A 27413-nucleotide genomic window follows, 5' to 3' on the forward strand; every position below is an offset into this window, starting at 1 on the left:
GCCAACCCCGCCTCGGGTATGGGCACTGATGACGCGGAGGAGGAAACACGCCGCCAGCACCCACAGCACCCCGTGCGGGAATCGAACCCAGGACCTTCTAGCTGTGAGGCGACAGCACTACCAACTGTGCCACCGTGCCCCTAAAAACTAGTTTTAAGGATTCAACTACTTTTAAGGATTCAAATACAAAAAAGAATAAACAAAGCAGTTTTTATAGAGGTGCTATTTTGGAGGGGGAAAATAAATCACAAAAGTCTTTGCTTCTGGAGGTCCCTGGCACAAATACATTTTTGACATGGGGTCTGCAGCCAAAACACACAGCCTGCAAACGACACGCGTCAAAACAGCCATTATTTTCAATGGCCCTATCCCACACCAACGGCATCAGACACGTACGCTCACGCCTCGCCCTGCACTCCGATGTGCCGCTGTTCTATTTTCAGGCGTTACCTTGCGGTGAAAAATGTTGTTTGTACTACAAATTGGCAGCCACGTCCTTTTGATGCTTATGGGCGGCACTTCACGCGTGTTGCCCTAAATACATATGTTGTGGGGTCCGTGGCATGAAACAGTTTGAGAATCACTGCACTACAGTTAACAGGCTAGATTACCTCGTCGTCGTTCACCAGCTCCTTCTTTACAACCTTCATGGCGTAGATGCGCTCCGTCTTCTTCAGCCGTACCAGCAGCACCTTGGCGTAGCTGCCCCTGCCGATCACTCTCAACAGGTCAAAGTCCACTAGGCCCAGACTGGACGCCGACTTCCCCGTGTCTCTACTGCTCCGTGCCTGATGGGTGGGTGGGTGGGTATATGGACGGATGGATGGTTAGCAGGGAAGGAATGAAATGGAAAAGCTTGTAAGATTAGCAAAGCATTATGAGAAAATACCACCGTGTAAGATCAAGAGCGATGTCCATAGACATGTCCGCACACTGATCTCAGCGCCAATTTATTATGTCATTTTATCTGGCTATCGACCCGTCTGAGGATGAGTTCCACCTTGAGAGGTTGATGGGCCGAAACGCAGGTGCAATAAAACGGTGCTTTGCTAGTGGGTGGGTGTGTGTGTGTGTGTGTGTGTGTGTGAGACTGTGTGTGTGTGTGTGTGTAGGGTTCTCCATCTTTTGGAAGCTGTGAACTTGCTGCTTCAAATTATTTCCCCCCAGCAGCACAACCACTCTAAAGCCGAAAATAGAAAACCTACAAGCTCACAAAGCGGCACATCCGTTGCGTTGTAGGTGACTATTTTCGGCATGTGACACCGCCTGTACACAGTACGAATCGGACTTGTGGAGCCAGTCTCTCACACACAGGATCTCCATAAATGTTCAACAAGCAGGCTCTGATTACAGATCTGCTTCTCTGTCGGTCTTCCCCGTTCTCTCCTACCTGCATATAAATAGACAGTCTTCCCATCTATCCATGTGACCCTCACACCCCCTCACATCTATCCTCGGCGCATTCATGGACCATGGAGATAAGATCCTTTGGGCCGGTTCCTTATCTCAGTCCATCTCCGTGTCCAACTCCATCTGTTCTTTATCCGTCTTCAAACCTCCCCCTCTCTCTCTATCCTCAACACCCCACATTGCACGGGCCGTTAATCAGCCCCTGGTGTTAAAAGCTGTGATAAAAGGTTACTTTATTTGCTCCGGCAAAGGAAATCAATATCCACACCGCTGCAAGGGTGCCGACGTCTACATGCTCTCTATATCACACGCACGTGCACGTGCACGCTCCTAGCTAACCGATGATAACACACACAGGCACACAAAAGGTAACACCATCCCCCGTGTCCGCTCTGTCACGGCGTCCTCCGGCATACGAGTGCGTGCACGGGTGCGTTACACGCACATCGTGGACCACACATCCACAAGATAAATGCACACCGTGGGTGCATCGATATAATTTGGTCGGCAGATATTGGCCTATGAAAGATATATAGGCATCTGCCTACGTGTTGTCTGATATGTATATGTGCCTAAATTGAAGGGGTAACCCTTTATAAAATATAACTTTTTAAATGGCTATTTATAATGCTATGGACTCCAAATGGCAGTCGTTCTCAGTCATGGCGACTCAACTTTCATCTATTATATAATACATACAGTATACTGTATATATTTATATGCTCCAAAAATCCAGTAACAGTTGGGCGCGCACACACACACACACACACACACACACACACACACACACACACACACACACACACCCCTACCTCCTTCTCTTCCCCATCGTAAGTTAAGCTCTCCCTCGAGTCTTTATTCTGGGGACCTGTGAGAGAGAGACATGAGAAAGAGATGGCGAGGAGGAAGTGACAGACAGAGGAGAGGGGAGGCAGGGAGCAGAAATGTAAGACAGTAGGTAGGTGAGAGACAAGCATGTTTTAATTTTTGACGCGCCACTGTCAGCATCAACAGAGCTGCAATATACTGTACTGTATCTGCGATTGTAATGAGGGAATCCGGGTTTCACTTTGTAGATGGGAAATGAGGCAGTGGAAACAGTGGAAACCGTAACCATTAACCAAAAAAGGGGGAAAAATAGCCAAATCCGCGTTTGTATACATTGTACAATCTATACAATCCTAGTTAGTGTTTCTGGGTTGATAACTAGGTAACTAGGCATACTATTTGTGACAATGGTCAAAAGAAGAAATCAGTGATTTTAGGCATGAAGAGAGACTGCTGGCTAGCTAGTTAGTGGTTAGCAGTATATCTGAAAGGCCTGCATACATTTACTAGTGTTGAAAATGTAAACCGCCTCACAAACAATAGCAGCACGGTCACTAAAGCCCTCTCATTCCACTCAGCCACCTGACTGGACTTAACTAATCTGTCTGGCGGTGGAGACTTAAGTGCAGCCAATCAACTTGTGGTCTCGATGGCTAAACACTATATGGATGCCGACATGTATTTAGTTGAGGTCAGCCCGTTTGTTCCATAAAGATCAGTCGATCACAAGCTGTGGCCACAGGGAGCTAAAGTAGTTTTAGAAATAAACACATTGGTGCACAGGCTGCCTGAACAGGTTTGTGTGTGGGAGTGAGACACAGACAGACTGATCAAGAGACAATGAAAGAATGTGAGAAGGGTGTGTGTGTGTGTGTGTGTGTGTGTGTGTGTGTGTGTGTGTGTGTGTGTGTGTGTGTGTGTGTGCGTGCGTGTGCGTGTGCATGTGTGTGTGTGTGTGTGTGTGTGTGTGAGAGAGAAATAAAAGGAGGGTTGAAAACCTTGGTGTGTGTGTTATGTTTTACCTGGCTGGTCAGGGTGGTCTAATTGAGTGGATCCTGGGCCGGGCATTATAGGTTCCTGAACAACAAAACAGGGATACTAAGATACCACACATCATTGCAGACAATGAAACCATTCATATCATTACTGGAAATCCTTTGTACAAACCTACATATTTACATTTAACCAATTAAGCCCCATATACAGTACTTAATTGTAAGACTAATAGCAAAAATAGCAGATCTACCACACTGACAACATCATGATATGTTGTGACTGCTTATTATGCCAGGATGAAAGTCATTAAAGTGTCATGTCAATATATGTAATGAATGAATTAATGTTCCCGGTATTGTTGTAGTGACCTAATAAAACAGCCTAGTTTTCTACTGCCACCCTGTGATTAAACTGTATTCTCTGATGTGACAGAGTGTCGGAAAAAATAAGTTTCAACTCTATGTGACTGTGCAGACCAACACGAAAGAAGTATATATGTCATGTCACACTGTTATACTCATTTTAGCAGCGAGCAGAAATGCACCACATCACGACGCGTTGTGATCTTATAGATCTACTAATCAGGAGTTGTAGTAGCCACAGGATAATCTAAGCGGTGGATATTGCTCTTGTCTTCATGTCTTTATGGAGGTAAATTGTCTTGTTCTTTGTGTTATGTCAAATGTGTGTATATGTGTTCTGCATACTTGGCTGTTGTGTCGCAAGACACATTTCAGTGTGAACTGACAATAAAGTACTATATCATATTATACTATATTCTGCCATTTTTGAAAATGTATTCACATTGAGATTATCTCAAATAGACCTCTATGTAATAATTGTGACAGACCTACGATTACATGCAAATCTTTGCACGGGACTCAATTTACGACGTCATCGTCATCGTCACTCACCTGTATCATCTGTCTGCCACACTCCACTGTGACCAGTTTGTGGCACTTCTTGTGCACCAGCAGTTTGCAGTTGATACATTTGTATCCCTGTCGTCCCAGACCCCAGATCCTGTCTGTACAGATGGCACAGTGGGCCCGCTGCTCAGGAGGACAAAAATCAACATGAGATCGTTTAAGTCACGCTGGCACCTACACTGAATGTGTTGCATTGCTTTCAGACAGTTTTCTGAAAAAGCTATGTTTCTATGTCAGTCGTTTTTACATTTTTCAAAAATAGCAGACCTACAAGCTCGTAGCGCGCCACTCGGTGGCGTGCTATGAGCTTGTAGATCTGCTATTTTTCAATAGCTAACACCAAAAGGGGTTCCCGCCCAAAATGGGTTAACGCATTGAAGACCCGAGGACGATTCTACAAATGCCTTCTAAAATCAGTGGTTCCAAAAATCAATGTTCCAAAATAGCAGATGTCCAAGTTCGCAGCATGGCAGGGAGTGTCACGCTGTGAGCTTGTATATCTGCTATTTTTGTATAGCCAACACTAAAGTAGGACTTTTAGCTGATCTACAAGCTTACAAATGTTGTGAATCTTGTGATACATTTTTAAATGGGAATCTGCGGTCAAATGCATATTAGTTTGGTGTGCTCGCCGTGAAAATGTTTTGATAAATTATGAGCACAGTGAAAATTCAGTGGAAATAGTACAAGCTCAGTGAACGTACAATTGTTACCTAGTTACCATCCAACATGACTACCTCTGGCACATTGGACCCCGGCTCCGCTCACGCTCAGGCACTCACCCCTCATCGGCAAGCATACCGAGCTATTATCATACATTCTGTTAATGTCACCTACTAGCTAAATATAAACCTGTGAGTTCTAGGTCTGGCATCTCTAGAGTTGTCCTCCTACACCTCACACAATGTCCAACTGCTTCGATAAAGCAAGCCCTGTATGCCCAGATTGCCCACGTAGTGTGTCAGTAGTTGTTGAATACCCTATACAGAAATTATGTAGTTTATCGCCCACCCCCTCCCCCCCCCCAATAGAGGGAGGGGGGTGAATGGAAAAAAAAGAACCTGTGTTCCAATGGATCCACTCACTGTTGTTATTATTTAGTCACAAGCTCTTGTTACTAGTAAAGCACTTTTCATTGGTTCAATATTTATACAACTCACAAGACACACTTCACTTGCAGAATCTTCCAAAGATAGCAATAATAGCCGATGTACAATCTCACAACACGTCAAGATGTGACGCATTGTCAGCTTGTAGATCTAGAATTCTTGCTACTTAACTTGCGTGCATGACGGTTTAAGACGTATGGCATTCATTTACGAAAAGCAAAGCTAACCAACAGCAACAATATACTGTGTTCTTATTTATGACCAACCATTTTCCTACTGTACTGTTAATAACACTATGCCTTGCAAAGCAGGGCAAACCTCGTTAGCCACTTAAAACCTATATACTTAGTTCCAGTTTAGATCGGAGTTCCCCAGGGGTCTATAACTAGGGCCCTTACTTTTCTCCCTCTATACCAAATCTCGAAAATAAACGATCTACAAGCTCACAAAACGGCGCAATGCAAGCTTGTAGTTTGACTCTTTTTTCAGAATGTTTAAGCTCAGAATATGGATGATAAGGATTCAAGTGTTGAAGTTGCCTGCAGTGCGCTAAGCATGATTAGCCCTCTGTTCAGCCACAGAAGCTAAGAGGGATGAAAGCACAGTTGGGGAGCAAGTGGGAAGTGGCAGCTAGAGGGACCCGACAGTAGGGCTGGGCAATTAACCCAAAACACTGAATATTGATTGAAACTGATATTTAGAACAAACAGAATTATTAGTTAGTTAGTTGCTGCGAGAGTGAGGTCTAGCCAACACCAACTCGGGATTCCTGGAAATTCCTATCCAACATCAGGTTCTTGAGCTCTGCAGTGTTGTCAGCCAAGCTGTCACGCCGCAGCACGTCTACATAGGTGGTACGCTTCTTTCCCCTCCTGGCTTTATAACCGAATAATCAAGAAGCAATACTTTTTTTATATAGATTTTATATAAAAACGGAGAATTTTGAATATTTTTTATTCATTGAAATTGATTAGTCTGATTAACCACAGTTTAATTTTATACTTCATTCTGTAACCGTGGTGTGGAAAAACTAGCGAAAATAGCCGATCTACATTCGCATCTGAGCTTATAGATCTGCTTACAGTCATTCATTACTTGTAATTGAGGGAAACATTTGAAACAATTGTGGTATTATTGATTAGAGTCATGTGGCCTGGCCCTACCAGACGGTTTCAAAAAGGCCGCGAGAGAAGGACAGCGTTAAGTTGAGACTCTCACCCTGTTGAAGCGCTTGGCCTGGAACGCGTGGCCACTGGCGTAGTACAGCTTCCTCCAGCGGCGGGCTCCACGTCGGTATATTGACTCTGTGCACAGAGGAGTACGTTAAGACAGGGGTATATATATATATATATTATTATTTTGTTTTTGCAACTGAATCACTGGAAAATGGAAATTAAGAGTTTACATAGTACACAGTGCATGCATGATTATATCTGGTTTCAGTATTTATTTATGATATATCTTCTCTATTATTAAGGTATTGTAGAGGTCAATTTGTAATTGTATTGGGGGTGGGGAGGGGGGCGGGACCAAATACTTTTTGGGGGTCCCCAGCCAAAAACGTTGAGAAACCCTGCGTTCAGGCACCGCCTTTCTCTAAGCAACTGTGGTGGAAAGAAACGTACTGTACGTACTGTACACAGTGTACAGATCCAAATAGTGTACTTTTACTACATGTATTTGACAGCTTTAGTTACTAGTTTGTTTGTAGAGTTGGATTATTAGTACTAAACATAGATTACCCACTTCAGGACTATATTCATTTTGGCCATTTGAAAACAGCCGATCAACAAGAAGCTCACAATGCGTTGCGATGCGACACATTGTGAGCTTCTACTTGAAACAGAGTATTTCTACATGGCACTGTTGGCACTTTTAGTACAAAATGTGAGTACTTTTTCCACCACTTATGTACGCGCACGTGCGTGCGTGCGTGCGTGTGTGTGTGTGTGTGTGTGTGTGTTCGTGTGCGTCTTGCATCATATACTGTAGTGTACAGCATACATGGTGATGATGGCATGATGAAATGTAAGAACACTCATACAGCATAAAGCAGTGATTCTAAACCAGTGGTCTGGGGACCACCAGTGGTCCTTGAGGGACTCAAACATTAAAAGATAATTGTTAAATATCTGCTTTACTTAATTTATAAGAAGTCTACACAATTAGAGAATGTAGAATAATTGTTATTTGGATGAACGTTTGTTATCTCTCGTAACAGTACGTACCACATCAATTAATTCAATGGACAAAATCTTATCCGACAATAACAAATTATAACAGTCTTGGGTCTGGGTGCAGTTCATCAAATGGTGGTCCGTGGCTCAAATGCCGAATAAACAATGGACCTTGATATGAAAACGGTTGAAAACCACTGGCATAAAGCAGAACTAAAGAAGCAGTAGATAGAGAGAGAAAGACAGGCGTGCAACTTACTGTCCTCTCCTTGACAAGGCATGCCTGGTTTCTCTGGTACACACGGGAAAACTAAGAGAAGGAAACAAGTCAAAAGACTGCGTTACGGTTGGATTCTGCTGAAGACTAGGGATTAAAGCAAGACTGAAATGTTCCGTTTGGCCAAGTCCCAATCTGTGATTCATTAAATAGCATGAAAGGAGCACGCCACTAGGTTGCCGTTTTCCAAACAATTACAATATGCAAAATGACGATGCTTTGGTATTACTTTACTGTTGTTCCTGCTGTACTACGCACTGCAAACCAGTTGAATAAATCGCAGGTTGATGAGGCTTTGTTTTTATTAAATATACAAGACCAATAGGGGTTTATAGGAGACGCTCTTGAACATGTTTTCTAATGCTTTTTTTAACCAATTCAAATACCCTTTGATCTTGAATTAAAATATCTATCGTCACATGGTGCAGAGAAGCGGTGTTAAAGTTAAAAGCCAAGAGAAAGACATGCTAGGAATCCAAATGACTCAAATCAGCCGGCAGTCAGGCGGAGAGAAGTTTAATCCATATAAGGCCAACTGGTTTTCTTGACAGCATCCTAGACTCGATGCGTCTCTCCTCCTGCCGTCACATCAGGAATCATAAATACCTAATGCCGCTAGCAGAACCTGACATGATTTGCTCATGATGTTTTCATGATGGCGTGCTTGAGTGTAAAAGACACAAAAGAGATAAGAGACAGAAAAGGAAGTGAAAGATACCAAAACTAGTGCCCCTCTGGGCACAGGCGTCCACCAGGGCAGGTCAGGTTGTGGCCTCCTGGTGGCGCTATAATAGGCCAATGTGAAAAGGCTGCCATTTCTTCTTAGGCCTTGGATGGCAATGATTTGAGGCATTTTGTTCCAAAAATGTGTTTTGCGAAAATCCTCCTGTTGGTGGCGCTATAACAGGCCAATGTGAAAAGGGTGGGATATATTCCTCAGCCTAGTAGGAACGTCTGTGAAAGATTTCACGTAAATTGCATGCTACGTTCATGATTTGAGGCTTTTTGTTCAAAACGGGCCAATCCTGCAAACTTTGAATTCCAATGTTAGCCAATTAGGATGGAATATTAAATATTGGACAGATCCGTCTTGAACACATGACTATAGAGATAGTGTGTTACGATTAGCGGTATTTTTGAACAGAATCTGGAGGAGTAATATTAAAAAAAGGGTTTTTCAAAAGTCGGCCTCCTGGTGGCATTATAACAGGCCGTTCTGGAAAATTTGGGACAGAGGTTCAGCGTTGGCATCCAGGGAGTGTGTGTGCAAAATTTGGCATCCACCAGGTTAACAGTGCCAGAGATTAGCTGTACACAGACGGACAGGACACACGGACTCTCTCCCCATGCCTTCGGCCTGGTGGTGCCTGTGTGTGAGCGGAAGTATGTATGTGTGTGAAGCCTAATTTATGCCAAAAATAGCAAACCTACAAGCTCACAATGATTTGGTCTGAGACTGAGGCGATGTGCGAGGCGAGGCATGGGCTACAGCCAAGCCCTCTCATTAGCGATCAGACCTGGCGACATCCTTCGGCAATGCCCCCCCCACCCTGACCCGACCCCCCCCCCCCCCCCCCCTCCACCACCACTTCACATTCATCCGCCGAAGTCTCGCAGGCATACGGCTCACTCTTGACCCCCATCACCTCTCTTCCCATCTTTCCTGGATTTGATTAAACTTCATGGCTCGTCTACGCTAGCTCGGGTTAACATGCTCAGGACATGCACACAGGCCTGTCAATCAAACGCTCCATACCCACCCATCCCCCATCCCCCACTTCCCATACCCCCCACCCCCCACCCCCATGTAAAATGACCCTTACCACAACTCAAGTCAGTCCAGACCTCTGGATTAATGCAGTTGGACATCAGAGGGATAAAGAGGAAGTTCAGCAGGAGAGAGAGAGAAGCTCGAGGGCTAACGGCGAGACATCGGCAGCGGAAGTAGAGTTTTTTCCACAGGTCAACACGGCGTTAAGCATATGTTTTAATGCTTCTTTGTTGGCTGCTCACCCGTGGGGACATTCAATAATATGCTGCAGTACACTCATAGATTTTGACCTGAGATCGGCTTCTAAAAATCGATTTTTCAAAAATAGCAGACCTACAAGCTCGTATGAGCTTGTAGATCTGCTATTTTTCAATAGCTAAAGCATATCATAATGCTAACACCAAGAGGGGTTCCCAACTTCCCGCCCAAAATGGGTTAAACCGCATGTTAGGGAAATTTGGTGTTCGTGAGAGAGAACGTTATTAGAGATTTGTGGTGCATTCAAAACAACATGCACCAACACAAAACCACAAAGGCTATGAACGAATATTTGTATCATTGCTTCCACGTGGATGACTGGTATTGCATTCTGAGACTCTGATTCCGATTCTGATCGGTCAATCCCTAAATTCAGTCTTATTCCTTGAAAATGACTGCTCCGCTCTATAACAGAGCAGAACAATTTTCTGTATAGCAATAAATTCTGTTTACCAAATTCCAGTAAAAAAGAGAGACCACTTTACTTTCTGTCCTGGACTACGTGGACATTATTTATAGGTCTGCTGCTCCTTTACTTTTAATGCGCCTAGACACTGTCTACCACACTGCCTTGTGGTGGACTACTGGTGATAATTATGGTACCCACCACTGTGCACTTAATGAGAACCCAGGTTTATCCTCTCTGACTGAGAGACGAGATAAGCATTGGCATCTATTTTTATATAAAGCCATTGCTGGGATGCTCCCTGGCTATATTTGTTCCATTTTGGAACTGAGCACCTATCAGATCCTCTCTAGTGATTTCACCCTTGGACTGCCAATCCCAATTTTTTTGTTTGGGTAACAAATTGGCATATTTTTAATTCATCGTTTTAACATACAAGAAAGATCTGGTGGTTTGAACAGATGTTTTTTTTTTTTTTTTCATTCCTAGTGTATTCTCTCGAATTGCCACCAGATGGCGGGAACGCACCATTATGCTGATTTTGGCCAAAATAGACAAATCTTCCTAAGTCACTTCCGGTTCAACGATCAACAACATCCGGCAGTATTTTGACCCTAGTCACTAGCTTGGCTGGTCCGGATTGCTAAGCTAATGCTATATTTTTCATATCCAAGTCAAATTAACCTCAAATCAACCCCAAAACATCGCAAAATATCACATTTTTTACAGCGACGCACATAGAGACGGCGCGCGTGCACGATAGCGCACGATCACGCGGATTTCGGCCGTTTTTTGGTAAATTATATCCAACATTAGTGATATTAGCGAATTTTTGCTCTGTTGAACCCCCGATAACTGATATTGATTGTCATTCCGTTTTTTCCGTGAACGGGAGGTTTAGACTTTTAGATTAATTCCGTTTTTTCCGTTAATTGTAGGCCAGGGGTTAAGACTCCTCAGGCTCAGACAAAGTTGGGCAAGACGGCTTTCTCTGTCAGTCAGTGGCCCAACTTCGTGGAATGAACTCCAAAACTCTTTAAAACTGAACTCCCTGCCATCTTTCGGTCAGTTCAAAGGAATGCTCCGGAACATTTTTCACCGCGATTGCTCCCGCTTCAATTGATTTATTTGATTGACTGGTTGTTCTGCATAAAGTTCCTTTGTAATTTATCCTGATTTATAATGTATTGTGTTGGATGTATCGTTTTTGACTGTATTTTGTGTATTGCAACCGTGGCTTGCCCTCAACTGTATTTCCGAGTATAAATAAAGGTGATGATGATGATGATGATAACAGACCGCTGTCTAATCAAAGCCTCAGAACACCTGCTGGTTGCTGCGCTGCTTGGAGTATTATGCTGTATCCAACATGACAGCCATGTAAACAAACACCATGTAATTTCCAACACAACATTGCTCTCAAGAACGTTTTTGAAAACATTTGAAGCGAGAAATAGACGATGCAGTAACCGAAATTTGAGTCCATTTGATCAACTCACTTCCGTGTTTTACGACTGTACTGCAGCTCGGCAGACGGCCAGTGCGACACTTATGGAATAGTTTCAAATCATTACCGTAAGCAAGTAAAATATATACCGCATTTTGTTGTTCCTTTTGGGTCAATTTATAAATGTATTAATAAAGTAGCTGTGCGGGGCGCCCGCTGGCCAAGTGATCCAGGTGCGTGCCACATATAGGCTCTGGCCTGACAGTGCATCGCGTTTGAGTCCCGTTCATGACGACCTTTGCTGCATGTCTCTCCCCTTCTCTCTCTCTCCCTTGTTCCTGTCCGTCTTCACTAATAACTATCAATAAAGGCAAAAAGCCCAAAACAAATAAATAAAGTAGCCGTGTAATAAGAGGGATAATGAGACTTCATCCATGACACTCGGGAGTCGGGAGCATCCATCAAAAAGTGTCTTGGTTGACTGACTAGTCTGCCACCACTCATTCTTCAGCATGCAAATATCACTTAGGACATTCCCAACCTTTTCTAGATCATGGTCCACTTGAATAATCTCAAAAGTGTCCGTGGCCCACCCAAATGACCATGTAACACAGCAACCATTCAGCTGCCACGTTAAGATGGGTGGGCGCATGCATTTTTCAGAGCATGTTTATTTTAATGACCAAACCAATAGATTTGTGTTCCGGCTTGGATAAAGTAGTATACTTTAAGTTCCAATTTATCGGTATCGCAGACCTACAATATCCTCACGGCCCTCCACAGTGGGCCACAGGTTGGAAATCGCTGGCTTAGATAATTAACCAATATTACACAACAGGGTGCTCTTTATTGTTAGCGTTGCCATGGCAGTGATGCTAGTGGTGCTTTTGTGTGTTACAAATGAATCTCTCCATGTACAGTTTATATTATAAATAAATAACATCTGTTACTTTCAGTATAACCTAATTAGACCCGAGGTCAATTCTACAAAAAAAAGGCTTCTAAATCATGACAGTTTTCTGAAAAACCTATGTTTCTATGACAGTGGTGCTCAACCTTTTTCATGTCAAGGACCACCAGAATTATCTGTATTTGGCCACGGACCCCCATCTGAAAATATGTTGTTCCACTTCCAGGGACCCCCCAAGAAGCAAAGATTTGAGTCAAAAACGCTCTGAAAGAATATATATATTCAGAAATAGCAGATCTACAATCTGCTATTTTTCAATAGCTAACATGCTTAAAACACCAAAAGGGGTTCCCGTCCTGAATGGGATAAACATGAATAATACTTTTGAGTTTAAAAAACAAATCATGCTGCTGCCGCCATGACTTTTCCATATCTACTCATGCACGCAACGACAGGCTGTGCTCCACATCAATGCCAGTAATCTTGAGATTAGTAGAAAGTAAACATGCTCAATTTAAATGTTTGTAATAAATAAAACTAAAACAATGCAACGATGCATGTTTTTGTCATAATTGATGCAGACACATAGTCTGTGACAATGATGAATCGCGGCAGATTAATTTGAACACCATTGCTACGTGCATTGTGCCAATTCATCAGTCCATAATCACAACTTTCAATGCATTGGCGATACAAGTTATCTCAATATATAAATGCAGGTATATAGATATTTTGTTTAGAGTCAATCATGTACCGGCCAACCAATAGTTAGTGGTTAGACAATAGATTCATTTATACACAATGTGTATAAATGAATCCATAAAAACATAAGGAGGAAACATGGATTAAATAAATACCGATAATAAATTAAATCTCAGCACTGTGAACAGTGCCGTTTCCTAAACAATTAACACAAAATATAAAATGATGAAGTTTTAGATGCTCTACATACTGCCAACCAGGTGAAGAAATCACAGATTGAGGCTTTAACCTCTGCTTTTATGCGATATCCTTGACCATTAGGTTTTTATAGAAGATGCTTCTGAACATATTGATCGTTTGACCACTTCACATGCTCCAATCTTAAAAGAACTAGAAAATAATAGTCTATAATAGGCTATTTTTTGCCGCGCAACATGCTTCCATGTTGGTAATCTTGGGACGCAAACGACTGAAATTAGTCGTGGCGACTGAGGACTGGAATCCATGAGGAAACCAAAGGATGATGAGAACATGAGATCATGGGCAGGCTCACCGTGGATGATGAGTTCCGAGTCTTTGTTGAGGTCGTAGAGACGCAGCGCCTCCTCCAGCTCCAACTGAGACGATACGGTGCAGGGGTCACCTGACAAGAAGCAAGCGGCAGGGAGATGAATGAAAATTAATTTACACAAGCGTCTGTAATCATGCACAGTTTGCACACAATCCAGCGCAGCGATAGTTCATGGAGCCACGGAAGTCAGGAGGCTACTTCTAATTATCTCTCCCCAGGCCACCCCCCATTAATTCGTAAAATGTAATAGTTAATTCATATATACTCCCACTAATCAGTCTGTTTGTTTCTCATTCGCTTCTTTATCTTGTGCTCTGCTCTGGGGGGAAGGGTGATCTCAGATTGTGTACGTTACACAGGTAACCTGTAATATCACATGAGCAGAGCCACACCGCCAAACTACATATATATAGTATGGTGCAATACATGGTAAATATAGTTAATCCTGAGCTGAAGTGTCTCAATGAACTGTCTGTAATCATGCACAAACATAACAGATTTAGTTGGCCGACTTTTGTGAAATTAATTCATGATAGTCAGAGAAGGGATTTTGAAGAGCATTAAGATGTCATTAGGTTTAAAATGTTCTTAGTTTATTTTTTTTGCCCTTCTAAAAAAGTGTTTATATGTGATTTGTTTTGCAAAGAGAACATTTTCTCTCGTTTTGCCATGTTTTCATGCATCACATTAAAACTGGAAGTACTTCTAGCTGTGAATTTGTCATTTTATTTGTGTATATAAAAATATAGATTTCTAAGCAAATCCATGCTGTACCCAGTACCATTGTGCAGTGGTTACTCTGTTGTTTAAACTGATAAAGATCTAAAGACAGAAATAATGTTCCTTCATGGAAGATTCCCTCAACACTGCCCCCAACAGACAGAATAGGTCACTTATCATTACAGCTGTAAAGTGCTCAGAACAGGTAGAAATGTATCCGGTTATTACTCTAATTCTTTTTACAACATGTTGTAACAACCTAAACAAATACAATATATTTTTTGTAAAACACCATAAGATTTTCATTTCAATTGCCCATCTGGAACTTGAGAAGAAAACAATCTGTGATTGTATTCTATGTAACTATATACAGTCTGGAGGTGCTTTGAACGTGGTCATTAAGAATGAGCCTGCAATAATAAATGAAGACAGTCCCCAGCTCATGCCTAATTATTACCTAATCATTAACAGGGAAGTCAGGCTTAGGTGTTTCACGCATGGAGAGTGAGAGAGCAGTAGGTCACTTATTCCATTCTTGGTAGTGTGTACATAGCTAATCCTAATGGCAAACAGGTGACATAATTATGAGTGGAAAACAGAAGCTATGACACATGCAGGGTGTTTCGAGTTTTGGATGTGGTTTCAGTGTGTCGTGTGTGTGAGAAAGATTGTACTGTATATGCATAGTGGCATTTGGGGAGGTAGACGAGACAGCCCCCACACGATGGAAGCGTTCATTATGAGCATCAGGCTGCTGATGACGCCAGCCCAGCGCAGTACGTCTGAGGCTAATGACTTTAGGCAGGCTGACCTTCTCCTGAGCCCACAGACCTGACAGCTCCATCTTTGCTATGACATTATTACTGCTGCCTGACTAACTGGCTGACAACAAGGACTTGGGGAGGGGACTCGGGGTATAATGGGGCGGGGGGGACACTTTCTCAGACTGACGTGAAAAGCTATAGCCTCAGAGTCAAGGCGGCGTAACGTCCCGTAACGTGTATTTATGTGTGTCTATGAACGTTTGTTTATACGTGTGAAGGTTTTATGCACAATGTAAATTCAGTGTAGAAGGTCATTTTAGCAATAGCATCATACAACCAAAACAGCTAATAGGAATATTTTTTGTTTAGGGGAAGTAGTGGAGAGCTACCACTCCATGTGGTGCATATGTCAAGTTGTCAACCTGTCTGACCTGTCTGACCTGTCAGCAGATCAGAGGAGGTGACCAATTGACGTTTTATATTCTTGTTCATGAAAATAATGTGTGAGTGCATGGGACCCGAAGGGAAACAAGACCGCAAGGTCTGTCTTCGGAAATTCTTTTGGACAAAAATGGCTGACTGTACCTTGTGCCGTTTGCATTTTTCTTTTGTCTAATAAAATATTCAATCAATCAATAGGCTCAAATATCAATCAATCAATCAAATATCTAGCTACGCAAGACTAATATTTGTATCATTTCTGGACACATCCTATATGGATGCTGTGTCCAGTATGTACTGTAGAAACATATACGTAGTTGGACAGTGGGAGGGAGGGGGAGGCATACCTTCCTCGTCGATCCACTTCATAGTGAAGAGCTGGTCGTTGTCCATGGAGCACATGTCCCTCACCTCCCCGTACAGGCCCTCATATGAGATGGACGGCTCAAAGTGGGTGATCATGATGTCCCTGCACAGAAAAACAGACAGTTCAAAATATTAATTAACTGTGTGAGAGGTTAAAAAAAGGCATCGACTTGTTTGACCCTTACAAGTTGAATTATTTTTGCGCCGGGTCCGTATATATACGGACCCTGCCGCTAGGTGATGTTATATCCCAGGCCTGTATATATATATATATATATATATATATATATATATACGGACCCCACGGCAGCTTTTAACATTGGTTCGGTTGCTATGGCAACACCCCACCGCTCCAGCTATGGGATTGAAAATATAAATCACTGTGTAAAGCAGTTGAAAGGAGGATTTTAAAACGTCCATAAATCTTATCCAGGAGAGCCGTCCTTGGTGGATCTTCTGCCATCCAAATTTCGGATTTAATTTGTGCCTTTGTACCGCGACGCTCCCGCCGTGTAAAAGCTTCTGACGAAAGGTAAACAGTGTGTGCTTGTGCCAATGAGACTAGTGAACGCGTATGGTGGCACCTGGAACTGGGATTTATGCTAACAGCTAGCCACAATGAAAGAGTTAATGAAGGCACTGCTCCATTTCCACAGTAAAGTTGTTTTAATGAGAAACTTTTAAGAGAAGATGGCACATTGTATGCACGAAAAACAAATCATTTTATGGTGTTAGTCTGTGTTACTATGAATAGTGCATTCATTCAGTGAGTTAAATAAGGGATCTGGGAATATGGTTTTAGTACCAGTGAATACAAGAAAACTGTATCCTACCACTGCCCTTCTAACCTTGATCAAGCTAGACTGCGGTATATTTGCCTTATTTTCCAACTACCTTGAGAGGCTCCAGAGTGCCCCGATGTTCCACAGACTCAAGAGAGAAAGGTGAATGGGAGCCAGGAGCCCTTTCAAACAACGTGGTGACTCACAGACTCTCGTCTGACACATTGTATCTGTCTATTCATCTATGCAGCACGACGTGTGGGAGTTAAAGGCACACACACACGAGAGGCAGATGGTGAGAGAGGGAAAGAAAGAATTTAAAGAAAGAGGAAGTAAAGCACAAAGAAAGAGAAAGAAAGAAACTAAGAAAGAAACTAAGAAAGACACCATAGACCACTTGGTTACTGGAGAGCAAAGGAACAGAGCTCCCCTCTGTTCCTCTGCTCACCTATATTCCTTTGCGGCATGCCTTACGCTTAATCAACAAGCGCCGGCTCAGGCGCACGCGACCACCCTCATCCATCACCACGCACAACAGCACCCACACATGCACACACACCAACACAGACAAAAACAGAGATACAGACATGCAATCACTCTCTCTAACACACACCAGTGTGTGGCGGGTTATCTATCCACAATGTGTGGCAGTAGCTGAGTGAGAATATCATCCCCACTGGACTCGATCATCTATCCCTCATCATCTCTCCTCTGAGGGCGACCCCTGGCCAGCAGCAGGATTGATGTCCTCTCTGCTCCCTGCCCTCTGGCTCCGTAACTGTGTGTTAACAAGTTTGAGCCGAGGGAGGGGGCCAGACATGACATGGTGTACTGCACGACACACACACACACACACACACACACCGCACCCCCCCTTGGGGGTCTGGACCTAGGCGTCTCAGGGGTGTGGGGGTACAAACAGAGGGCAAGTGGAGAAGAGAAAAAGATGAGTGAATGAGGTGAGGAAGACAGACACATACTGGCACATCCACAGCATTATACTGCACTGTTCACTTTACCTCCCCTGCTGCAGTGACTTTTGAGAATTGTGCTACATACAGTACAAACAACTAGGGAGTAGGACAATTCATTGCTTTGAGTACGGTATATGTTTGATTCGTGCTGCAATAAAAAAATGTGAAACATATTTGAGTGGATTTAATTTGAAATGTATTTGCTGTATGTACTGTGTAATATTCAAAAACATTCAAAAGCCTTCCCATTTTTCAAAAAGCTCAAAACATAAACCTACAGTAGCTACTGCTTTACAAACAGGAGAGGAAAACTGCGTGTGCAAACTGTGCATCTGTGCGCCAGGAGTTGCCTTTTCCTCAAGCTGCTGCCAAATTGTGAGTGTGATGGGAGGATTTTGACAAACTAGATGGCAAAACAGTGCAGTGCAAAATATTCAGGGTAAAGTTTGTATATCACATTTGTCCGTGATGTCGAATTGTGTGATGCAACGTGCTGATCTTGATCTGCTATTTTCGACATCATGAATAAAAATCAGGCTCTATGGATTTAGTGTTAGCTAACAACAAAAAGTGGTGGATAAAACGATGTGTGAAATTGGGTTTTCTGTCGGTCTTCTGTTATACAGTGGTGGTGGGGGTGTGCACTGTCTGTCTGTGTGTGTGTGTGTGTGTGTGTGTGTGTGTGTGTACTGTGATCCAACAGGGACCGGAGGAACAGAGCTAGAGGAGACTGTCCACTTAATCGATTGCGGATGCAGTCGTTTTCTCAGACGGAAAACAGAAACTGGTTTAAATGCATTTTCAAACATACCTCAGCGGCCCACTCTAGCAAATTCTGTCTGTTAAACACTTTTTGAGTGGTGCAACCACTCCTATAGACAGCTATGTGTGTGGCTGGGTCTGTCTGTCCCTGACTGTGTCCGAGCGTTATAGCATTTGTTCACCACCAAGTGTCACTGTTGCACAGCCTAACACACAGACAGGCCAAGGAGGAGGGCTTGTACAGTACAGTATACACAGTACAGTACAACACCACTCACTTCAGACGGGTCTGATTTTCAGACTGGAGTGACTTGTCTTTATATTACTGACAGCATCATTTTTTGTCCAGGAGCTTTTGGCATATCAGTTTTGACCAATCAAAAATCTGTACCAAATTGGCAGTGGTTCTGGTACCCATCCCTAGTCACACTGCTGTGTAGGGCAGGCTCCAAGTACAAGAATTGCACTGCTCGCAATGTTGTCACAGTTGCATTGTTAAGTATTATTATGTGATAATAAAAACCTTGAACTTGTGCACAGAAGCACTATACAGTATACAATAGAGGGCAGTACAAGGATTTATGTCTGGTTAGACAATAGACAGTAGGGGGTAGACTCAAAGAGGGCTGGAGACGAGAGTGGAAGAGAAAGGTTGACAGAGAGAAAGAGGGCATAACCCTCTCTCTTTTTACTGCTGCTGGCAAGAGAGCGTCCCTCACCCCAATTGACTTTATGATGATACAGAGGAACTCAACAGAACAGCACCTGGAGTCATCTCTCACACAAAATACACACACGGACACGTCCTGCACAAGGCCATATCAAACACTGGGAATGTAAGGTCAGAGTATGTCCAATCCTTGCCAGGAGAGAGACACACACACACACACACACACACACACACACACACCCCACCCCCCACACACACACACACTTTATATCAGCCTATAAAATGAATAAGTCATTACTCTGTGGCCAGTGTTTGTCCGATAATGCGTTTCTGATAGCACAGTTTGCCATCATATAAATGCAGCTTCTGTACTGGAAGGGATTCCAAATTCCGGGAGGGAGAAATGTGTTGGTCAAGAACAAACTAGTCCCTTCTCTACTCATTTCTCTCTCTCCATCTATGGGATCCGCACGCAATTCCGACGGAGCATTAGTCCGACCGGCGGAAACCGCTCGAACATGCACTGCTCCCGTGCTTGAGGTTATGGTTAGAGGTAGGTTGTCGTTTGTCGGACCAATGACTAGTCTGAACTAAGTACTGCACCCCTCTCTATTGCTTTTTCATTACTCCTTCTCTTTTTTATTATCTTACTTACTTCACCTCCCTCTCTCATTCTCACCCCGTGAGGTTTTTTTTAATTCTCTCTCCATCCACACTCATAAATTCTTGCTCTCTCATTCTTGTCCTCCCCTGTTCATTTGTTTTCACTCTCTCTCCCTGCATCCTGTTGGTGTTAATCAGTGCTGATGGTGGGGGAGTGGAGAGTAAAGGCTGTGCTTTCTGTCACTCTGGCTCCCACAGTCGAATCTCTGTTCTCAGGCTGAGACGGCAGGTCTGCTTCCTGCAAAACCACCGCCTGGCCTGATAAGCGCGGTGGGAGATAGAGAAACACGCACACACACACACACACACTTCATTCATGTATATGGAGACCACAGAACTCACACACGTGTGCACAAACACACATATAAAGTTTAATACTTAGACATTTTTACACACACACAGACAGATTTGCCTCACGCCGTCTGCAGAGCACAGAGAGCGTATTAATGCCAACACAGGATACTTGCTGTGCGAGTACGTCAGTGTAACTGGACCCGAGCTGTGGCTGTTGTTGACACTCCTCGTGGCTACTACACTGTAGTTAAAGTTTACCTGCTTGCTGTCTCAAACAAACACTCACTCTCTCTGACACTGATACAGAGCTTAGCTAATGGTTACAGACAGCAATAGCAGAAAATACAGGTGGGTAACAGAGTGTGGTCACTGGTCAAAGTATGCCAATAGTAAGGCTGAAGCAGCATGATATATATATATATATACACAGTTTATCTACAGAATATCTATTTACTATTTATCTATCTGACTGAACACTGCAATTGTAGTACTGGATTGGTTTTTACTAACTAGCCTAAAAACTTAAAGGAAAAAAGTACCAAGTTGCAAATAAAATCCGATTTCTGCTATTCTTTTTAAACTGTAATGCTAGACGTCTCACATTTGCTCCAATGTTGAGGAGCCAAAAAGCAGTCATTTTACTATAACCTGTATAACCAGGTGGACTACATGCAGTGTTTCAGCTATATGAATTAAATTGTGGCAGGCATTGTGCCACTTCTTAAATTGGCCTGCCACAGCTTAATTCTTAGACGCTAGTCTGCATGTCGGACTAGCGTCTGCTCCCGTGCTTGCGGTTATGGTTAGGTTAGGAGATGAGGTGGGTTGTCATTTGTCTGAACAATAAGCGACGCATTGCGAGCTTGTAGGTGCGTGACACCAACCCATCGTGCACAGGGTCTCCTGTGAAACTGGAATATATAATATCGACTGGAATATAGTTTGTTTTACAAGCTATGTTTGTATAGCTTTTCTAAAATGATTTAAACGCATATTGTGCAGTTAATTAGTAGGATGCATGCAATGAATGGATGCGACGACGGTGAGTATATTGAAGCTTGTATTTTCAGAACGGTTATGGCTTCATATTATGCATCTGTAACTCATCTCAGCTCAGCATATTAAATCAATCGACATTAATCGACATGCCTGAAAAAATGAACCCATTGTCTGTGTATATCTGCCTATGTCTGCTTGCACATGTGTCAACCAGACTACTGAGGATGCTGCAAAACAGACAGGCTGAAACACACAACTGAGCCATGCTGTTCAACTGTACACACACTGCTGACTCTAGCTTGTTGTTGTGCATGCTTACTGGACAGTGAACACCTCCTTCTGTGAGATTATTTAGTTATTTAGTTTGATGCTCACTGTCTCCCTCTCGCAATGGAGAGGTAATTGAAACAATGTCTGGACTACAATACAGAGGGTGGTGCATTTGGAGTAGTGTGTCGTGGAGGCGAACGTCCCTTGCCCACCGAATTGATGTAACATGGCAACGCCCCCTTGGCCTGTGGCGCACGCGGCAGTGCCTTTTGCATGAGTCGTCTGAAGCGAACTTTGCAGCGTTCGGCACGATCGCCGGTGCCTTGTGGCTCTTCAGCCGAATCAGCACCGTTCAAGTTACATCCCGATAAAATTGTGAACCCCTTGAATGCCATACTGTAAAAGAATATCATCAGCAAACTAAAATGCATATGGGAAACAAACCAGGCCGTGGGATTTCTCTGGGTGACTCAGGGAGAAGGATTGTGCAGTTTGCTAAGAGCAGCTTATTGCAGAGTGAGCAAGAAGGAGGCACATTGCATTCCACACAGACATGGCATTCTTCGCTTCCCTCTCCTCCTGGAAAGGCTTGTTATAGCTAAATTAAAGAGGCATGGGGGTTAGCGATGGGCCCCACGGCACCTCAACCACCATGAGTAGGGTATGGTAGCCCCATCTGCCCAGTGAGAGGCCATTTGTCACCGGTGAGCGCTCAAGCACGGGAGAAGGGAGGTCAGGGTGCCTCCGTGGGCTACTGCACACACCTAGGACCATTCATCTCTCTGTCATCACCGCGCAAAGCATGGGTATGCCCCACACACACATCCACACAGTCACACACACACACACACGTTCATGGACACATACACAGACATATAAACCCTGTCATACATAAAACACACGTGCACGCTCTCCTGCTTAACTACAACTCACAAAGACCTTCGTCTCAACCGTCCTCTGTCGGCCCCGATACCGTCCCTCTCAGTAAGACAGCAGGTCAGGGTGAACGGTGAAACTACGGCTCCAAGACTGGAGGATGCTCCCGCCTCCAGGCAACGTGGGCCCTGGCCCCCCTGCCATGCGGAGCCTCTCTCATCCCAGCACACCAAAGCAGCAGCGACATGCACTCCCGCTGAGGTGGAGGACAGAGCTGCTTATAGTCATAATTAGGAACTACACACATACGACACAAAATGCTCATAGGGCATAGTGAGAGATGGTCAGGGATGATGCAATTACTGCAATACATCACTGGGTGATGTATTGCACCTAAGCCTAGCCTAATGCACACAGCTAATGTGTGTGCATGTCGGGAATGTAACAATATATAACAGAGACCTGATTGGCTTATCAGTTTCACACCACAAGCGGCAAGGACGGAGAACTCCGTTCAATCAATTAGTAACGCCCAGCGCTCTGGACGGAGATTTATTGATATCAAAACCGATCGCATCGCTCCACAGGCTTGGGAGTGTCTGTTGCATCTGTGCGTGCGCCGTGCGTGCATGCGTGTGTACGTGCGCTCCTGCTGGATTCAGCATTAAGTGATTGTTTTTGAGTCTCTGGAAAGGGGTGGTGATTGTGCCGCTGACTGGCACAATCACCACCCCATTCCAGGCACTTTGGAATTGGAATGTGAGCAAAGTTGCCTTGACACATCTCGCGCTCCACACACAGTTCCAATAACTCATCATGAGCTTGAATCTAGTACTTGTAAAGTGCTGTTTAAAGTTTAAAAGATAGAGCGTGATGCCCTGCCATTTAAGCGTGCCGCTTGAAAGGAGGCCGCTTTCACTCACTCACTGCTTCCTGCCTTGCAGTTTAAAATTCAGGGCAATAAGGTGTTCTTTCATTTGCCACCCATAAAAGCAAAGTCATTCAACCACTTTTAAGACAGAATCAGTAGGCTGTCGGCACAGCCACAGACTGTAAAAGTGTGAAAACTGTGCAGGTTGGACTGTAGCAGCGTGCCCTTGCCCTATTGCAATTTGGTTTAGTTAGTTACGGAGGTAAATTTAAAAATCAGTCACGGGCAACAATAAATTGATCAACTTAATCTTAATGTATATGTGGGCTTAATAAGAAGTTATGGGGACCGTATCTGGCCTAGAGTTTGACACGTGATCTACAGTATGGACATAGCTGGATAAGTGCTGGGCGTAACAAGCACAAGACCAGGGCAGGATCGCTTCTTTACTCTAAACAAAGCAAAGCACAGCCTTAATACTGTACTGATGCAGTCAGCTGCTCCATTGAAAGATTATGTGCTGGTCCTTACAAAGGAGGGAAAGGGCTGAACTACTCAGACGAGCCAGTGTAATCCCAGTTTCCTGCCAAACAATATGCCTTCCTACTAGTCTGAGAGTTGTTTTGGATTTGGCAGAAAAACACAAAGCATTACTTTATAGGTGTCCAGGTACAGGGGAGGTGTCCTGGATGTCTGACTCATTTGTTTACACTATCTTAACATGTGACAAGGATCTGAGTCTGACCAGGAAGTTCTTTGAGGTTACTGCCCAGGCTGTGTGTTCTTGTTCTTCAAAAGAAAGGTACTGACAAATTACTTTGATATTTACCTAACTATTCACTGTAGTAGGTATAAAAGCTGAGGTGACATGATTTGTGAACTTGGATGGAGCTCTCTGGTTGGCTGTTTAGCTTTGCAAGGAGCTCTCTGGTTGGCTGTTTAGCTTTGCAAGGAGCTATTTCAAGCCTAAGTGCTCATTCTCGAACAAACTCATGGGATAATAGATAGTGATCAGGATACAATTGATGACGATTATAAAGTTGGATGACTGGTTGACTTCGGAGTGCAAGGCTCGTGCTTAAAGGGTCAAATATCAATGTAAATTATTTGAATTCATGAACAGCAAACTCTAATTTATCACCATACATACCTGTGCACAGGCTGTGCAGTATGTTCAGCCACTTTTTCACACCTTTCATCCAACTTAATTCCCAACTTCAGTCTACTTACAAGAGAAGCAATCATAGTTTTGTGCTGGTTTCTGTCAGCACTTAGCCACCATCTCCATACTGTGTAGATCACTTGTCAAACTCACGGCCTTTGGGCCAGATACGGCCCCCAACGACGTTTGATCAAGCCTGCATGTAAATTAAGCTGATCAATTCCTGCGGTGGCCTGTGGTAAGCTGGTGTTTAAATGTACTTCCGCAATAATACCAAATTGCAATAGGGCACCCTGCTACAGTCCAACCTGCACAGCTCTCACAATTTTACAGTCTGTGATGTGCCAACTGAACTGACTCTCTGAAAAGTGTTTGAGTGACTCTGCTTTTATGGGTGGCATAAAGGAGCATTTAAAACTGCAGGGCTGAAAGCAGCTGATCAGGGAAATGCATGAGCCCAGTAGCCCACTTACAGATTCAGCCTGGCTGTGCCCATCACCAGTGTACCAAAGATTATACAATGTTCTTCTGTTTTTGCATAACTCAGAAGTTCTGAAGATGTGATCATGTGGATCTTGAGATCTGCATGGGAACAGCACGGCTGCTTGTGGATCATCAACTCCAGAGTCCAATGTTTTTAATTTTAATGGTTTTTTTGTATTCTTTTTTTTACGTTTTTGAAGCGAATCCATGAAAATCCTGGTGGTTTTGGCCACTCCGTATTTATTAACCCATTCTGACCTGAGATCAGATTCATACGAGGTTTCCGCCGGACACACACTGGTCTGATGAACCCATTCTGACCTGAGATCAGATTCTAAAAATGTCAGTCGCTCTTCGATTTTTCAAAAATAGCAGACCTACAAGCTCGTATCGCGCCACTCGGTGGCGCGATATGAGCTTGTAGATCTGCTATTTTTCAATAGCTAAAGCATAACATGATGCTAACTCCAAAATGGGTGCCCGTTCAGAATGGGTTAATTGGCATTAATATGGATTTAGACCTTCGAAATATGCCGTCGAGAACAGCACTCTCTGACAACAGTTTACATACATGAAACTCAGTACTAAGGAGTAAACATCACTAAAAGATTTGATAATCAAATCCTCTTCAAATACATGCATAAACACCTGGGATGCTCGAATATGCAGACTGCAGTCAGCCTCTGAGGAGTCCAGCAGCTGTGCGCACATGTGTGTGTATTCTCAATGCACTAGGCTATGCCCTCTGGAAAATTACAGTTTTGTGGCTTTATTGCCTGAATTATGCCATAGTGCCCCATGGCAAATACAGACGATCTCTCGCATCTGCAACACGTTGTGGGTTTGTAGTAGTCTCAATGAAGTACCAAGATCAGTTTTCCTTCTCGGTGCAGTGGCTAATGTAACAACATTATGACACCGTTCTGGCATGCTATTCTTTAATGTTTGCACAGAACACAACCATTTATTCTATCACTGCCTACATTGTGATATTATGGCAGAACTAGGTTACTAACTTACTATTTACATTGATTTATATAAAAAATGATGAGCCTTGGTAAGGAATAATTCGTTTTATTTTCCCACTGGTAGCACTGGTCACTGGTGCAGTACTGTCACTTTAAGAATGAGACTCTGCGTTGCCTGTAAATGACAACGACAATGACAGATCTACAAGCTAAGATTGCAATTACATCAGTGATAGATGTATGTCAGTTTGTAGATCTGTTTTGCAGTCAATTGCACGACTGATTTACTGTGTGTGTGTGTGTGTGTGTGTGTGTGTGTGTGTGTGTGTGTGTGTGTGTGTGTGTGTGTGTCGGTGTGCGCACAGCCGCACACGACCTGTATTCTCACACACAACCGGATAAAATGAAATGCTTCAACTGAATTCAAAACTTTTATTAAACAATTTGTCTTGTGTGCACCTGTGATTTCTCAAGACATGACGTTGCTGTCAGACAGTGGCTTTGAAGAATAGCACTGTTTAGCATGTTTCTTCAATGTACACTATTGATGAACATGAAGCAGGGAGAGACCAGCCTAGTAATGAATCATGCACTTGCACCACAAATTCGATCAGTTCGCAAAAAGGCAGACAGTGGCTCACAATGGAGAAATGATCATCACTCTCTCTCGCCTCAGGTCGTACTTGCTGACCAGTTAGGTCAGGACAGATTTCAATTTTGGGTTACTTGCTCAATGAATGAATACACACTCATTCAACCATAACAGGTGCTGAAGAGAGGACGACGTGAAGACAAACAGACAGAGAGATGCATGGCCTAAAAAACAGTGTCATGTTCAAAACCCAACAGTTTTAGTGTACATATATAGAATACCAAACGACTCACACCCTTTACCAACTCGCCCCGGACGTACAGCCGGTGAAACGGTCCGCGTCAGGTCGGCGGGAAAAATCTAGGGGTGAGATGGTTTAGGTAGGGGTGACCGTACCCGATACCCATACACCCAAATAGAATGCGTGGGCTCTTCATGAAGGGGAAGTTTGAATTGCACACAGGAGTTTGTAATCTGCATTTTACCCCTCAGTGTCATATTGGAACAGCTACTGCCACTGCCTCGGGTGAAGTGACGGGTTAGTGTCTTCACTGTCTTACTCAAGGAACCGTCTGATTCCCAGGTGTCTGCTAAATGCTGACTGCTGAGCCACTGCCAAGGTTTTAGAGTGTCCACCCGGAGACTGGGAGGTCAGGGTTCGATCCCCGGCTGGGTCATACCAAAGACTCTGAAAAATGGGACCCAGTGACCAGTGTACCACTGCCTGCCTGCTTGGCACTCAGCATCAAGGGTTGGATGTCCCTGCGCCTGCAACATATACATCATGTCCAGGGGGTGTAGTTGTAGCCTGGCTAATAAGCCAGACCGAATCAGCCGTTGGCAAAAAAGAAAAAGTCTGCCGGCGGATTACCCGCGACCGTGTTGTGTGATATTAGTCTGGCTTATTAGCCAGGCTAGTGTAGTTGTACATCAAGCTGCCTCAGGCTGAAGTAACACAGGAGATA

General features: G+C 43.7%; 1 protein-coding gene across 1 annotated transcript in view; it reads right to left on the reverse strand.

The window, feature by feature from the left end:
* The window catches only part of prkci (protein kinase C, iota), a 43153-nt gene that overhangs the window by 13416 nt on the left and 2324 nt on the right, over nucleotides 1–27413 (reverse strand). The window contains exons 2-9 of the mRNA XM_083782295.1: nucleotides 16064–16185; nucleotides 13774–13863; nucleotides 7709–7759; nucleotides 6491–6576; nucleotides 4149–4286; nucleotides 3261–3315; nucleotides 2223–2278; nucleotides 612–788 (exon numbers count right to left, since the gene is read on the reverse strand). Of these exons, the coding sequence (XP_083638421.1) occupies nucleotides 612–788; nucleotides 2223–2278; nucleotides 3261–3315; nucleotides 4149–4286; nucleotides 6491–6576; nucleotides 7709–7759; nucleotides 13774–13863; nucleotides 16064–16185 (775 nt within the window). The remainder of the gene's footprint in view (nucleotides 1–611; nucleotides 789–2222; nucleotides 2279–3260; nucleotides 3316–4148; nucleotides 4287–6490; nucleotides 6577–7708; nucleotides 7760–13773; nucleotides 13864–16063; nucleotides 16186–27413) is intronic.

Source organism: Protomyctophum parallelum, assembly GCF_964188405.1.
Source record: "Protomyctophum parallelum genome assembly, chromosome: 14".
Classification (NCBI taxonomy): Eukaryota; Metazoa; Chordata; class Actinopteri; order Myctophiformes; family Myctophidae; genus Protomyctophum; species Protomyctophum parallelum.